The 12,747-nt window shown below is 41.4% G+C and overlaps 1 protein-coding gene across 2 annotated transcripts in view; it reads left to right on the forward strand.

The window, feature by feature from the left end:
• Positions 1-12,747, forward strand: part of PITPNB (phosphatidylinositol transfer protein beta) — a 62,925-nt gene that overhangs the window by 14,033 nt on the left and 36,145 nt on the right. For both annotated transcript variants that reach the window (XM_070628695.1, XM_070628696.1), the window contains exons 4-6: positions 5,077-5,173; positions 6,342-6,416; positions 8,034-8,117. In XM_070628695.1, coding sequence (XP_070484796.1) covers positions 5,077-5,173; positions 6,342-6,416; positions 8,034-8,117 — 256 coding nt within the window. The remainder of the gene's footprint in view (positions 1-5,076; positions 5,174-6,341; positions 6,417-8,033; positions 8,118-12,747) is intronic.

Raw genomic sequence — 12,747 nt, forward strand, 5'->3', positions numbered from 1 at the left:
AATTGATGGATCGTATGGTAACTCCTCACTTTCTGAAGAACTGCTGGACTGTTTCCAAAGACTGCACCATTTTACGTTCCCCCCAACAGTGCACAAAGGTTCCAGTTTCTCCACTTCCTTGTCAACACTTATTATTTTCAGGGTTTTTAAAAGGATTATTTTATTGAGGTCATATTGGCTTAGAACATTGTGTAAATTTCGGGTGTACATTATTATACATCATTTTCTTTATAGACTGCATTGTGCTCACCACCAGTAGGCTAGTTTTTTTTGTTTTTTGTTTTTGTTTTTTTGAGGAAGATTAGCCCAGAGCTAACTACTGCCACTCCTCCTCTTTTTATTGAGGAAGACTGGCCCTGAGCTAACATCCATGCCCATCTTCCTCGACTTTATATGTGGGATGCCTACCACAACATGGCTTTTGCCAAGCGGTGCCATGTCCGCACCTGGGATCCAAACCAGCGAACCCCAGGAAACCGAGAAACAGAACGTGTGAACTTAACCACTGCGCCAGCGGGCTGGCCCCAAGTAGGCTAGTTTTTATCCGTCACCATACATATGTGCCCCTTTACCCCTTTTGTCCTCCATCTACCCTCTTCCCCTCCGGTAAATACTAATCTTTCAGAGTTTTTTTTTGATAGCAGCCATCCTAATGGGTGTGAAGTGGTGCCTCGTGGTTTTGACTTGTTTTTCCCTGCTGATGAATGATGTTGAACATCTTTTCATGTGCTTGCTGGTATTTGTAGATCCTCTTTGGAGAAGTATCTGTTGAAATCTTTTACCTGTTTAATTGGGTTGTCTTTTTGTTATTGTAAGAGTTCTTTATATATTCTGGATACTAGCCCCCATCAGATACATGACTTGCAGTTTTTTTCCCCTTTCTTTGAGCTGTCTTTTCACTTTCTTGATGGTGTCCTTTGAAGCTTAAAATGTTTATAGTTTTGATGAAGTCCAATTTATGTATTTTTTCTTTTGTTATTTATGCTTTTGGTATCATGTCCGAAATCATTGCCCAATGCAAGGTCACAAAGATTTACATCTATGTTTTCTTCTAAGAATTTTAAAGTTTTAGCTCTTACATTTAGATCTTTAATCCATTTTGAGTTAATTTTTGCCGCCATCCATTCTTACCATCAGTTCAGTTTTCCACGCAAATCCAGAATAATCTTAAAACTTAAATCGGGTTGTGTCATTCCCCTCCTTAAAGCCTTCAGTAGCTTCTTGTCGTACAGAGAATAAAATCCAAACTCTTTGGCCTGTAAGATGGGCCCCAGTGTGATCTGTCTGCCCCCTGCCCACCTCACCATCCTCATCTGGTTCACCTCTCTTCCTTGTTCAGTATGGTCTAGCCATGCTGGAGGCTTCACAGTCGCCCAAGCAGGCCACGTCTTTTGCTATCTTAGGACCTTTGGCTATGCTGTTCCCTCTGCCTGCTCTGCTGTTCCCTGTCTCTTTATGTAGCTGGCCCTCCACACCCTCAGATCACCATGGTAATGTCACTTCCTCAGAGAGGCCTTGCTGAGCACCCTTGCCCCAGGTGCTCACTTGCCCATTGTCCTGTCCCTTCACAGCACTTCAAGAGAGGTAATTCTCTTCGCCTTTTGTTGTTTACTGGTCTGTTTTCTGCTTCCCTTCCTGCAAGGTGAGCTCTGGGTAGGAATCGTCCCTGTTTGTGCACCGTTATTTACACAGCACCTGGCACATTCAGTAAATAAATGAATGAATGAATGAAGTGCAGATGTATTTAAGGTGTATTTCAGTTGAGTATAAGATGAATGATTTGCTTTGTTTATGGCAAATTAGTCAGGTCTTCCAATTCTTTGCTCTGTTTTTCTACATTTTGATGTTTATCCACAGTAGGATAGAGAAGGATGGAAAAATGGAACTTTGAACAGTTTTGTTCATTTTATTTACAGGTAGCTGTAAACATTTCATGGGAAAAGTGCAGTTTGAAATGATTTGCCAAGGTATTATTTATCTCAGGAACAGGATTTAAAAAAAATATGCTCCTAGATCAGAAGAAGTTCAGTGTACATTATGGTCATTTATTATGTATCTTTTAAACCATATAAGCCCTTTGTTTTCCTAGACCACTGTGACAAAGTTGTCTTACATTGAAACAAACATCTTCACAACCGTTGTTATATTGAGGTTAGATCTTAATATTATCTCCTCTCGACACAATTGATAAAACACTTCAGTTGAATTTTACCCTGAAGGTAAATATTCTTGATGTGCATTCAGTGTTGGAGTTGGGGAAGGGCTGTGTAGTAGCAAAGAACTTTTGTGCTCTTGGACATTATGCTATAGCTAACTTTAGCTCTTGAATAGCTGAAATCCAGAAGTGTTTACCTTGAGGTAAGCACTGTCCTGAGTGTTGGTTTATCATGAGAGAATAACATTTTGTGGATAGTTTGGGAGAACAAAACGGGGAATGTCCTTTTCATGTCTTTGTTTTTGATGGCTTAGCTCCATTTTGTTAATTCAGTTAATATTTCCCCTTTTCTGAGACTGTCTAAGCTTCCAAAACAGAATTTCCTGCATTTTGCTGAATTGACTTCTTAAGTGATACCGAGGTGGAAAAATGATGTATGTGCTTTCAATTATATATAAATGGCACACTTGAACTGCCCTGTTAGGAATATGTTGAAGTTGCCATAAATGAAAATTCCTCTCCTTTAAAGTAGAATTGGAATTTAATTTTATTTACTCCATTTATGCATTTTCCTTAAGTTTAGTCAATTACTTAGATTCATGGAGGAGAGATGTGTTTGTTAACATTCTCATGTTAAGTGTAAAAAGCCAGTAAATTTGAAACAAAGCTAGCTCAAAGGTTTGGTCATTCTTAACTAAGTCAAAATAAGATGAATTGTTGGAATTCACATGGGAAAAAAACGCATCCTGGAAATAAGATAACAGGCGTTTGGGAGCAAGATGAAGAAATATTAAAACTTTTTTTGTAGATCTCGCTCTTGCTGGCCCTTAATGACTGCCAATTTTCTTCTGTTTGGGTCAGCAAGTTTTAGAACTTTTGATGAATATTAAAGTTTTTAGAATATTGGGCACAATAGGAATAAATAGGATAGTTAAAATATGTTTCTGAGCTGGTACACAGCTATTTTTCTCCTACCTTATTTTCTAAATTGATCAAATGAACCGTTGATAGATCTGTGACACCCTCAGATATGGATAGGTAATCTTGTAGCTCATAGTAAAGACGTTATACACATGTATCACATAATGCCCTCATTAGACTTCTCCCACATGTAAAGGGATTTTGGTCCAGTTTTCTACCAGTGGAAGAAGTAATTTGGATTGCTAGATAGTTTTTGACTTTGATGTGATATTATTTTCAGGTAATCTGGCTTCATTTTCTGAAGTTATACTCCTTTGCATGAATCTTCCCAACATCTGGAAAAAATACGTGCTCAGAGAATTAGCCCTCCTTCATTATTATCTTTTAAGGATGTTAAAATCCTCCTTCATTATTATCTTTTAGGGCACAGGTAAATCTCTCTGTGCCCTTGCAATCTTGCTCATACTGCCATGTGTAATAGTAGTACTTAAGCTTTTCTTTTCTAGTGATTGAATTTCCCCCCGTAGTGGAAGCTCCAAGCAGTGTACCCATTCTTGTGTACTGAGAAGACAACGAAAGGACTGTCCACATTGCCTCTTCTGTAGCTGCACGGCTCTCTGACTGGGGTAGGGTTCCTTACATCTACCTTGCTTAGCCTCCGGAATTCAACAGAGGAATGTCTGGTCAACTGCTCAATCTTATTATCGGGCCAAAAGTCTTGTCTGGGTCCCAAGTTTTCTTAGTTTGTTCTTTCTCTTAGTTTAGGAAGTTAAGTTGTGTTTAAAGATTTTCGAAGAAGCAGCCCTGATATGAAAAAATATATAGGGCTTCAAGTTGGAGTATAGAATTTTGACAGACAGTTATTTAGCCACTTCACTGCTGGTTGTATGAAATAATGAATGAATGCTCACCTCGCAATGGTAATGGGAGGTTCAAGTGAAGAAAGGCTCGTCATGGTACCCATCTCCCTGTCAGCTTATAATTAAAAAGCAGTAACTACCTTTTATTGAGCTCTCATTGTTCTGTGCAATGTGCTAAACGCGTTACAGGTGTTATCTGATTGAATCCTTTCCATAACCCTGCAGAGCAGGTAATATGAACTCTGTTCAACACGTGAGAAAGTTCGGAGAGCCACCTAATATGCCCAGGGTCACACAGCTCTTAAGTGGTGAGGCTGGGATTTGAATCCTCTCTGTGTAAAAAGCCAGTGCTTGCAAAACTGCTTTCTTAACAGTAGGCTTGAATCAGTAAAAATGGCCATTTCCCTTGCATTTCTTTGAAGACTGGTAAGACTGATTTCTCCATTTGTGTGTTAACCAGTATGTTTTGTATTTGTAATGTGTCTGTGGATGTCCTTTGCCCACTTGTCTTTTGGGATCTTTCCTGATTATCTTATGAATTTGCACAAGCTCATCATGTATTAATTATATGTTTAACCCTTTTCATCTGACCATACTTGAGTGACATTCATCTTCCAAATCCATAAAATTTCGTGCTTGGATATGTTTTAATATCTCATTTTCTACATGGATCCTTCATTGTCATTTTTTAAGGTTTATTGTGTAAAATGTATTAAAAGGTTTCCATATAGAGATACGCTCTTATGGGCGCTTTATTGTGTTAAGGAGCAGCATAGAGTAGCGCACCTACCTGGAGAACGTCCGTGTTCTATTATGCACAGCTTGAACAGCTTCAGTTCCCTCTTAGATTTCACGTAAGGGGAGTAGATCAAAAGCCCGTAGGAGAGAAGTTCTTCTACTGAAAAAGAAATCCTTTTTCTGGTTAAACATAATCTTTATCATTTTGTTGTTGTTACGTTAATTTTGCACTTGATCACTTTGGGATTGAAAATAAAACTGTTGATAACAGTCTTGAACCCGAGTTCGTGAAGCTTAGGACATACTCACCTTGGATTACAGCACTCTTTGAAGCAGTCTGGCAGATGCCAGGAAAGAGTTGGTGGTGCTGTTGAAAATGTATCCGTGTTTCTTTCCTCCCAGCAAAGTTCCTGCGTTCGTGAGGATGATTGCGCCCGAGGGCTCCTTGGTGTTTCACGAGAAGGCCTGGAACGCGTACCCCTACTGTAGAACAAGTAAGGCTGGTCCCAGCTGCTCTTTCAGCCCTTTAGCCACTGCTGATGAGGAGAGGGACTCCCAGTGCCATCGCCTTTGAGGAGGGTGACACCAGGCAAGGCCTTCTCTGGGTTCTCTGGTGGTCACTGCACCAGCTACGGCAGAGGAGAGGCTGCTTTGGCTTCCTCCCCCCAGACCTTTGTGAGGGGCATGGGCTCATTCTCAGATGACAGCCAGCTTGAGGTCCTTGCTGACAAGTAGGCTCCAGGGGCGAGCAAACAAAAGGAATACAGAAACCTGGAGAATGGAGAAACACCTGGAGGGGTCTTTTGGTGTCGTTTCCACAGTCTTTTATTTATATTGCCACATAGTAAGGGGAGGAATATGACAGACTTCTGAAACAGTTTGTTTGCTAAATTAGCCTTATAAACGATCTTCTGCTTTTGTGACATTATTCCTTTCACTGTTGTTTTAAAATTAGATTCTTGACTCCATAAAGTATCCTATAGTGTCATTTGCGTAGAAACTGTGTTTTGCAAACATAAACTGCTAAATGTTCTGTTTTCAGGTAGTTTAATCTGTGTGACATTAAATATTAAACCAGATTATTTTGACTCGGATTAATATTCTGAAATTTTTCCCTTCTCTTGCCTCCTTGTCCGTTATGCCTCAGTTGTAACGGTGAGTAAAACTATTTTTATGTCACATACTCTTCATCTTTTAACGTTGCTTTGCATAGGAATTATTTTCAACTGTGCTTGCTTTTTTATTAAAACTGCCCACCACTGCATGACTCCTCCTCTGCGCTCCTTCCACCAGCCCACACTCCACCACGTGTTCCCAGTGTTGATGGGCTCTTTCCAGCCTTCTCTCAAAATCTCCCTGTTGACTTTATTTTGCTTCTCCTACTTCCTTTGAATGCCAGATTTGCTCACCAAACCTCACAGCTTCTTTAATATTAGCCCTGTATGCTGCATGACAAGTAGGGTTGTTTAAATTATTTAAAAGCATGCAGCATTTGGTTTGCCTGACAAGTCTATAAAAATAGGTAGCTAATGATTGTTAGTCACTTGAGGATCAGTCTCCCTATGGCGTCAAAGCATGGATGCTTATGCTGGGGAAGGCTCCTGCAGATAAGAGCCCCGAAGAACCGGTGAAAGATCACTGTCATTTTGCTGTTGTGTTTTCTGCAGAATGAATATATGAAAGATGATTTCTTCATTAAAATTGAAACATGGCACAAACCAGACTTGGGAACATTAGAAAATGTAAGTTTCAACTCTGGGCTTTCAGTGGAGAAGCCCCTGGAAATGGGAATACTGTAGTCCGTTTTCTCATCACCAAAGTGATGCCACCTGCATTAGACCAGCGCCTGACCACACCAGGGTGTATCAGATTGCAGTGAGGCAAGCAAGCAACCAGAAACAAATGGGCTTTCCTCATCTGTCCCTTTGCCTTGGCCCATGTGGACGTTGGTGAGGTTGCTGTTTTTATCAGCAACTCTATCTGGGACAGGGAGACTACAGATAAACAAAATTCACAGATAATCCCCAAACCAATTTTAGCCATTAATTTTAGGGGTTTTCCCCCCCGTCTTTTTGTCTCTGCATTTGGCAGAGCTGCTCTACAAAACTAAATTGATTGCTTTAATTTTTACCTCCATTCCACTTTGTGGGGATATGGGTTGGTATCGGAGAAATGACTAAAAGGCAGGAGGGAGAAGGTACTCTGAATAATTTACGAAAATGTTGACAAGCTCCTGGCTTTTACAAGTTGCTGCACATTTATCCCTAACGTAGGTTTCAAGGAAGTCAGGTACGATCAGTGTAATCATTAACTTTAGGTAAGGGTTATCAGTGAACTTGGGAGCGCATCTGGTATAGGTTGATGCCCTTGGCCCAGTAGTTCTCAAAGGTGTGGTCCCTAGACCAGCAGTAGCATCTGGGAACTTGTTAGAAATGCACATTCTCAGGCCGCACCCTATACCTACTGAATAGAATCTCTGGCCGTGGGGCCCAGCAATCTCTTTTTTCTGGTGCATGCTCCAGTGTGAGAACTGCTGTTCCACACTTGCGATATGCTGTTATAGGAGAGTAAGTTAATGGTAATTGTGGTAGATTCTGTTCTTACTGTGCTTTTATGTTATTAGTGCCAATTAGAACTTTTGAATTGTAATTTGTCGTATTTGACTTGAGTTTTTCTTTCAGGTGATCATTTGACATTTCATGTTATTTTTTCATAGTAACTAAAATTTAGAGTCTAAATGAGATGATTGGTATGCTTTGGTCTGTGTATAATTTAATCTGCCATTTTAAGCTTTCAAATGGGCATATCTTTGGCAGTTTTTAAACAGTTCTTAATTGGTTCATAGATGGAGTTTCAGAAATAAATGATTGGACAACATGAGGTATAGAGGAGTTGACATCATACTGAAACTGAATAGCTTTAGGATAATCAAATTCAGGAGAGGTTTAGACCATACAGTGCAGCTTCTTGAAATCTTAATTATAATGTCATCTTGTGTTTGTCTAGGATTTAGAAGTTACAAGGACTTTGTTGTGTATCATTTGAGTAAAACATAGGTCAGGTACATTTGTTAGATGAATTCTCTCTAAGAACTACCAGAAAATAATGATGACAGATTTCTGTTAATTTGGCAGCATCATCACACACACACGTGCTTATTATTTGGAGTTACAAGGGGTAACAGGATTTCTAGATCCCTCAAGACTACAGACAGCAGAGTTAATGAAATAGCAATTTGGATTTTTTATCTTCTCAATGTACTCTGAGAGACTCCAGATAAGGATTATATATGTAAGTATAATAGTTTTGCCTAACAAGAATAGTCTATAGTTGGTTTTGTTTCTCTTTGTCATGTGTAGGTACACGGTTTAGATCCGAACACATGGAAAACGGTTGAAATTGTCCATATAGATATTGCAGATCGGAGTCAAGTTGAACCAGCAGTAAGTACTACGTGTTATTCAATGACATTTTAACCTGTTGCCTCTTACATCTAAAAATCGTTTTCTTTTTTTCATGTATGGCCTCCATTTCTACACTGAAATAAGCCTGGAGCTTGGGTCTGGGTCTTTGCAGCAGAACGACCAGAGAGCAGGAGAGCTGGTTTTGCTTCCTGTGTGGATTTCACCTGTGCACAAGCGATCCCTTTAAGAAATCCCAGGGTATCTTGGGTGGAGAGAGGTTTCTTTTCATTGGGGGAAAGAGGAAATAATCGTACTTACGAAAGAATTCTCCCTTGAGCTTCCTCAACTGAACTTCTACTTCTAAAGTGTGATTAAGAAAGCAGAAATTTAATTTACATGCAAATTTACAGTAACTCACGTAGGCCTAACTTTGTCCTTTATGGAAAGTGGTTGATGATGAAATACTCAGTTTAGCAGTTCTGTAGCTTTCTATTTTGATTCTTACTAGATGTAAATATATGGTACTCTAGGCTTTTGACTTAAGATTTTTTTCCCTAAAGACCTTTATTCTCCTCTTACCCCCTCACATTAAGACCCATGCATCACTTTGCTGTAGTTTGTAAATATTAGCTCAGTTTTTTCTTAGTATGCTGGGTGCTGCTTTGGTTTTGCAAGACATAGTCGTGAACTGTTTGCCTTTTAAGACAACCAGCGACCAACCCTCTTCCTGCTAGTCTAGAGAGCTAAAGCTTTGGGGTAAGAGTGGCACCCTTCAGCCCTGTTGCATAGTGGTTAAGTTTGGCACGTTCCGCTTCGGTGGCTTGGGTTCCTGGGTTTGGATCCCGGGTGTAGACCTATACCACTCGTTAGCCAGGCTGTGGCAGCGACCTGCATTTAAAGTGGAGGAACATTGGCAGAGATGTTAGCTCAGGGCTAATCTTCCTCAGCAAAACAGAAAAGAGAGGCACCCTTGTTTTGTCAAGGTAAAGTGCAGCATGTTCAGTTAGCATTTCATTTCACAGCCCCTTGATTTCATTGTCAGTGCTTGTTCCCTGAACTTGAGCAGTGTTATAAGCTGAACAGAAATAACCCAAACGCTAAATGTCTAGTTTTGCTGTTGAAATTTAAAGACAAACCTTATAAAACAAAGATCCCCTACCTGTTCTCAGAAATCGCTGGGATTGGGGCTTCCAGCAGAGGGCCTCTGCTGGGCTGGGTCCTGTCCTGTGGGCCCCTCCCTGATTAGAGGTGTGAGCACTGATGGGGCCCTTGTCATGGAAGTTCTTAAAGTTTAGTCATGCTGTGATTTGAAGTTATTTCAATTTTAGGTCTATTTCCACCTTTGAAATTATATAGGACTTTTTTTATCCTTAAAAGTAAATATGTGTTCTCTTTTTAAAACAATATTCAAATATGTTTTGCCCTTTTATTTCTCTTGGTATCTTTTCCAGCCATGATTTACTGTATGTGAAAGGACGGTGACAGGAAGAAAAATGATTGGGAGTGAGTAAATGAGTGAGTCAGTTAATGGCTACGTCGGGATGGCTTGCATGCCAGCAGGACAGAGCACCAGGGTTGGGTGCCCCAGGGAAGTCAGCCAGGTTATTTGTCAGGGTTTGAAAACATCGTGCTGGCCAAGTGAAATGATCCAGTCTTGTGGTTTATAGGTTTGCATTCCATGTTGTTCTCTAGCAGATACAAGTCACCTTTGCTTTTGCTAGGGCATGAGAGTAGTTCTTTGTTCTTGTCCTCAGGCTAAAATGGGCGCTCAGTCAGTGTTCGCAGGCAGGAATACAAGTAGAAAGAACAGTGGAGGCAGATTGTGCCAGAGCCCTGGGTCCCATTCCTTCCTCCCCCCACTTAGACTTTGGAGAGGAGGGGAGAGGCACTGCTCGCCTCGAGGAGGCCTGATGACAGCACTTGAGATAGGTGCTTGGGTGGAGGGCCTTGCACACGCAGCGGCTGCCCTCTGTGTAGGATGATGTCTGAGGTGGACAGATAGAGAGAGAATGGATTGGGGCCAAATGAGAAGGGTCTGTGTCTTGAGTCCGTGGAGCTGTGACTAATCATACATTCTGAAACTATACTGGCCTCAGATTCGAATTGTGAGGTTCTGCCACCTGCTGGCTGTTAAGTCTTGGACAGGTTACTTAACCTCTCTGTGCCTGTTTTATCTTGTATGAAATGGGGTTAGTTATCTCACAGGATTAAATACAAGCACTTAGAGCAGTACCTAGTTTAACAAATGTTCGCCATTGTTGTCAGTGTCATTAGCAGGAGTTCTGAGAGTCTGTGTTCATACTACGCATTGTTTGGGGAGTGAATAAATGTTCATATGTGTTAGTTTTCCAGTGTTCACAGCTCTTGTTTTCGAATTTAGATTTTAGAGGTTAGTAAGATACAAATTTATTTTAAAGATTGCTCAATTCAGAGTACCTTTTTCTTTATTGTGATAAAATACACATAACATAAAATTTACCATCGTAGCCATTTTAAAATGTACAGTTCAGTGACATTTAGTGCATTCAAAATGTTGTTCAACCATAACCACTGTCTAATTCCAGAACATTTTCATCACCCAGGAGGACACCCTATACCCATTAACAGTCACTCCCTGCTGCTTCCTCCCCCCAGCCTTTGGCTACCACTAAGCCAAAGGCTGTCTGTTTTCTGTCTCTATGGAGTTACCTTTTCTGGATATTTCATGTAAGTGGAATTATAACAATATGTGGCCTTCCGTGTCTGGGTTCTTTTACTTTAGCATGATGTTTTCAAGGTTCACCCCCGTTATAGCATGTGTCATTACTTCATTCCTTTTTATGGCTGAATAATAGTCTGGTGTATGAATATATCACATTTTATTTATCCATTCATCTATTGATGGACATTTGAGTTGTTTCCACCTTTGGGCTATTGTGAATAGTGCTGCTGCAAACATTTGTGTCACAGTAGCTTTTTGTCTGTGTGTTTTCTCAGCTGTAGATACTAAAGGTACAACTGATATCATGTAGGGATTCTCAGACATTTTGACGTTAAAAAGGGAACCCTGACATGCACATTTTCTGCTACAAAAGCAGGGAGGGGAACTCTGTGTGGTGGGACGTGAAGGTGTCCTTAACAGTTTTTAAGCCTGGGGGTGAGGAGCAGAGCACTGAGCCACCTGGGGCTGTGTGAAGCCTGGGTGTGGAGGGGAGAGTCCTAGGGCTTGGCACCCATTCCAGCAAGGAGGTAGGTGAGAGACCTGGTAGCACAGGGACTCTGGGTCTGCCCTTTGCTTCTGCGCGTCCTCCTCTGTCCACTTGCTGGCACAGACAGTTGCCTGACGTTCTTGCGTTAGGTTCTGCCCCATCTATTTGGCCTTGAATAGTTCATGTTTGTCTTAGGGTTAGCTTCTATTGCAAACACCTGGACCACCTGGCCATCTTCTTACCAGATCCAATTTGGTTTTCTCTTGAGTTAATTTATTCATCTGATTCTGCTCTTTTATGTTCCTTGAAAATTCTAGTCCACAGCATTGGGGAAAAGGAAGCTTAAGAATGCATTTGCAATTCTAAAATGGCGGTGCCTTCATGTCAGTAACAGATTTTGAGTGCCTGCTCAGTCTCTGCTGCTGACATCACCCTGCAGTATTGGTATGGTAACCGCAAGAGGCTTACAGTCGAGGGGAGACAAGCCCAGTGCAGTGAAATAGTTAACAAATGGCAGGGGCTTCTGCATGGTCCAAAGTGCTGTAGGATTTCAGAGAAAAGAACAAACGATCTGTGAGGACAGAAATCTGAAAAGACTGAATGGAGGAGTTATAACATGAGGATAAGTAGGATTTTGATGGGTGGAGCCGTCTACCCCCACACTCGTTACACTTCTTCCTCTTACCCTCGTTGCTCTCACATATTATAAATTTGTTTTTCTCTCTCTCCTTTCCAAACAGAAATTGTACCTTAGAGGGAAGAATCTTTGTGCTGTTAATTGTTGTCTCCCCAGCTCATAGAACAGTGTCTAAGATATAGTAGGTACTCAGTGAATCTGTGTTAAATGAATGAAAGAATTGTAGGCAAGCATAATAGACGCGAAGGTACAGGTGTGTTAACCAACACTGAAGTAAAAGCTGGAATAGTTTACAGAGTTGAAGGGGACCACAGCTACCTAGGCCTTACTGCTTTCACACTGTGCCTTGCACAATCCTGAGTGTGTTGAGCACGCTCGGGTTGTCAGGATGGAGCAACTAGAACATGGGGCTGAGGAGCTCTCTCTGTCCCCCTCTCCTAGCACAGTCTACTTGTCTGACGTTAGTCCTCACCGTAAGGTCTGCCTGAACACAGTTCTGCAGCTACAGGAAGTCTGGTTTCAGGGTGAGGAAACTAAAGCCCAGATAAACTAGTTCTTCTCAAGATCATTATCTAATGCCAGCAGTGGAAATTCTAACTCTCAGTCCAATGTTCTTTCCACTGCCTCTCGATTCCTTCTGTGCCGAGGCCCTGCTTTGTCACTCCTCGAGCTGCCACTTGAGCACTCTCTTCCTCTCCTACGACTGGTCCGCCACTGACCATGTCCTCTGCGTTCCTGTCCCGGTGCACTGCTTGTTCTGGCCTCCCTTCTGGGACTCCTTCCTCTCTGTCCGAAGCCTGTGTGTCCTGCAGGAACTAGGTCAGATTCCATTTTCCTCCAGCGA

Source organism: Equus przewalskii, chromosome 7 (genome assembly GCF_037783145.1).
Source record: "Equus przewalskii isolate Varuska chromosome 7, EquPr2, whole genome shotgun sequence".
In the NCBI taxonomy this organism is placed as follows: Eukaryota; Metazoa; Chordata; class Mammalia; order Perissodactyla; family Equidae; genus Equus; species Equus przewalskii.